We start from the raw sequence: 2,595 nt of genomic DNA on the forward strand, positions 1-2,595 counted from the left end.
TTGTGTTGATCACCTCGACGCCGCCAGACGCCAGCACAAAGACGTGCGAAAGCATTGTCCCCTCCTGGGCAATAATGTCCAGCTCACTGTACTCACGCACCATGACGTTTAGGTTTGTAATTTGCTCCTCCGTCAAGGTGAATAGATGGGGAACTGTGTATAGAAAACGGTGCACAGAGGAACCTCCATGTCGATGCATGACAACATCTTTTTCTCCAGTCTGCGTTGAAAATGCCAGTGTGCTCTTTATTGGCTCTGAAACGTCAACAATGTCCTCAAGATTGGGGTGCTCATTGGAATCATAGCTGGTTTTCTCCGCAGGCAAGACGGTGTCAGTTGGTATGTCGACGCTTCGGACACGCCCCTGGGCATCCAATGATATTGCGCTCATCCTCACACCTCCTTATATTTGGCAAAAAAAATGAACTCTTACCTGTTAGCTGTGACAATGATTTAAACAAAAAAACGTAACAATAAAGAATCACTTGAAGATTGTGGTGGGTCTCGCCCTGCAACGATAATAATAATAAATCAATGACAACCCCGCGACCTTGCAGAGTCATACGACATCCCATTCAACTGTGAATAGAGCCATAAATAGCTCCCTGTGGGAGGCACCGCAGTTAATGCATGGGAGACGGCAATCCTGTCATCCTCACACTCCACGGTCAGCAGGACGGGGTGGTGGGCCCACGTTGATCCAGTCATGTCTGTTTAGTTGCGAAACCGCACGCAAACAACGCATCGCCCAGAAATACCACTGTAACCCAGCCACAGCACTCGATAAAGGCAACTACTCCAAAAAAAAACAGTCCACCGCAGTCCCTGCAGTAACGGTGCCGCCACGTCAGCACAGCGAAGGGCCGCATGCACAACTCACACAAACTAGACGTCCCATCCCCCTGGCAGTGAGCCTTCATGACAGCTGGGTAAAAAAGATGAGGGTTACAGAAGGGATGACTAGCGTCCGCCTAGGACGCACCAGGCCATTTTGGTCGTATGCATGTAGTCAAAGAGGCAATAATAATAATAATAACAGTAAAAGGGACATGACAGATCCCTCCTTAATAAGAGTCAGCCTCTCTTGCCTATCCTCCGTACTTACTCAAGCTACTGCTTCTTCCGTTTGATCTCGCCCGACAGACATGGGCAACGAGTGCTCTCCCTGCAAATCAACTGCAGCGGATCACACGGTTCCACCCACGGCTCCCTTAGTGGCTTGTCAATCACTTCCGGTATCCCCGGCGGTGTATCAACAGAACGCCACCAGACCCGCTGCTGAACACCATTGCTCGTTCGGTGCCCTTGCGTACAACGCAGTTCTCGCTCAGGGTTCAGCCGCCTACTGTTTTGCGCAGCGCTAACTCTGGTGAATCGCTCTTTGTCCTACACCATCGTTGCATGATCCTTTGTGCCACAGCGAATACATAAGGAACTCATGTTAGTCTATATCATCACTTGGAAGATTCGTGCAGCAGAACAAAAAAGGGATGGAAATCACTTTTTTCACGCGGTTCCACACACGCACACACACCAATGTGAGAAGGACGCGTCGTCGATACGCAATGCAGCAGCGGCGACTCCCTTCACAGCCATATCGGCCACAACACAGAATCCACCAAGGCATGCCACAGACGCACATCAAAAGAGAAAGAGTGCTGCCCACGGGATATGCAGAACCAACAGACCACACAGCCACTCGCACTGTACACACAAGAAGGCGTCGGGCCGATTTCACCCACACAAAGTGTTGCCCATTTCAATACCTCGATGCTGAAGACCAACGCGTGGATAGCATAACCAGCAAAAATAACAACAAAAGCAGCAGTGGGACACAACACCGTCGCACGCCTGCAAAAGCCACGGGGGATTGAGAGCAGGAGTCACCATGAGGATAGCAACTCATTCCGCACACCGCTCAGAGCGTTGCTGCCATTTGGTTTCAGTCAACTCCCCCATGTGGCATCGAAGAAAACAAACTGTGCACGCCGAGGGGACACTACCCCCAACACTGCATCCCAGCACAAACATCATGTCAGTCGTATTTTCTCTTGCAGGAAAAAAAGACTAATGCCATGCAAAGCGGGAAGAACATTAAGAGGAGCACGCAGTCGAAACAATAACAGGAATGCCCCGAATCTGCGACAGCACGATGGCAGTAATAGAAATAGGACAACGAGTATAGGGGGCACACACTGCACACTGGCAGAATCAGAATTCATTCTCCCCCAGAGCAACACGTGTCACCCCGCAAAACAAATCCACACCCACATATGCACATCACTGCATATTGTTTCTGTTTCTGTAGAGAGGGAGGGGCAACACCACGAAAAGTAGCATATTTTCGCAGAGTGAATATATCTCGTCGGGTGCGTAGGAGAGACTCCTAGCCGCACGCTACGGTACAGAGGAGACTAATGGTGTTGCACCACAGAGCACCAAGATTAGCACAAACTGCTTCGCGCAACACCATCCCCAGACTCAGGCAGTATCTTGGCGGCTCAGCCCAGAGAAAAAGAGAGAGCAGGACGGAGCCACTCCTGCCACACCAAACGACGCACTCTGACTGCCTCATTTTCAGTGCGTCCCTCTCTC

At 50.6% G+C, this 2,595-nt stretch overlaps 1 protein-coding gene across 1 annotated transcript; it reads right to left on the reverse strand.

Annotated features, from left to right (window-relative positions):
* Positions 1 to 391, reverse strand: DQ04_11571000 (cyclic nucleotide-binding protein; the record flags this gene model as incomplete). Its single annotated transcript, XM_009316554.1, has 1 exon — positions 1 to 391. A coding segment is annotated over one exon (391 nt), but the record flags the coding sequence as incomplete, so codon positions are not given.
* Positions 392 to 2,595: the final 2,204 nt, after the last annotated feature.

This window comes from Trypanosoma grayi, assembly GCF_000691245.1.
Source record: "Trypanosoma grayi strain ANR4 Tgr_1157_V1, whole genome shotgun sequence".
Taxonomy (NCBI): Eukaryota; Euglenozoa; class Kinetoplastea; order Trypanosomatida; family Trypanosomatidae; genus Trypanosoma; species Trypanosoma grayi.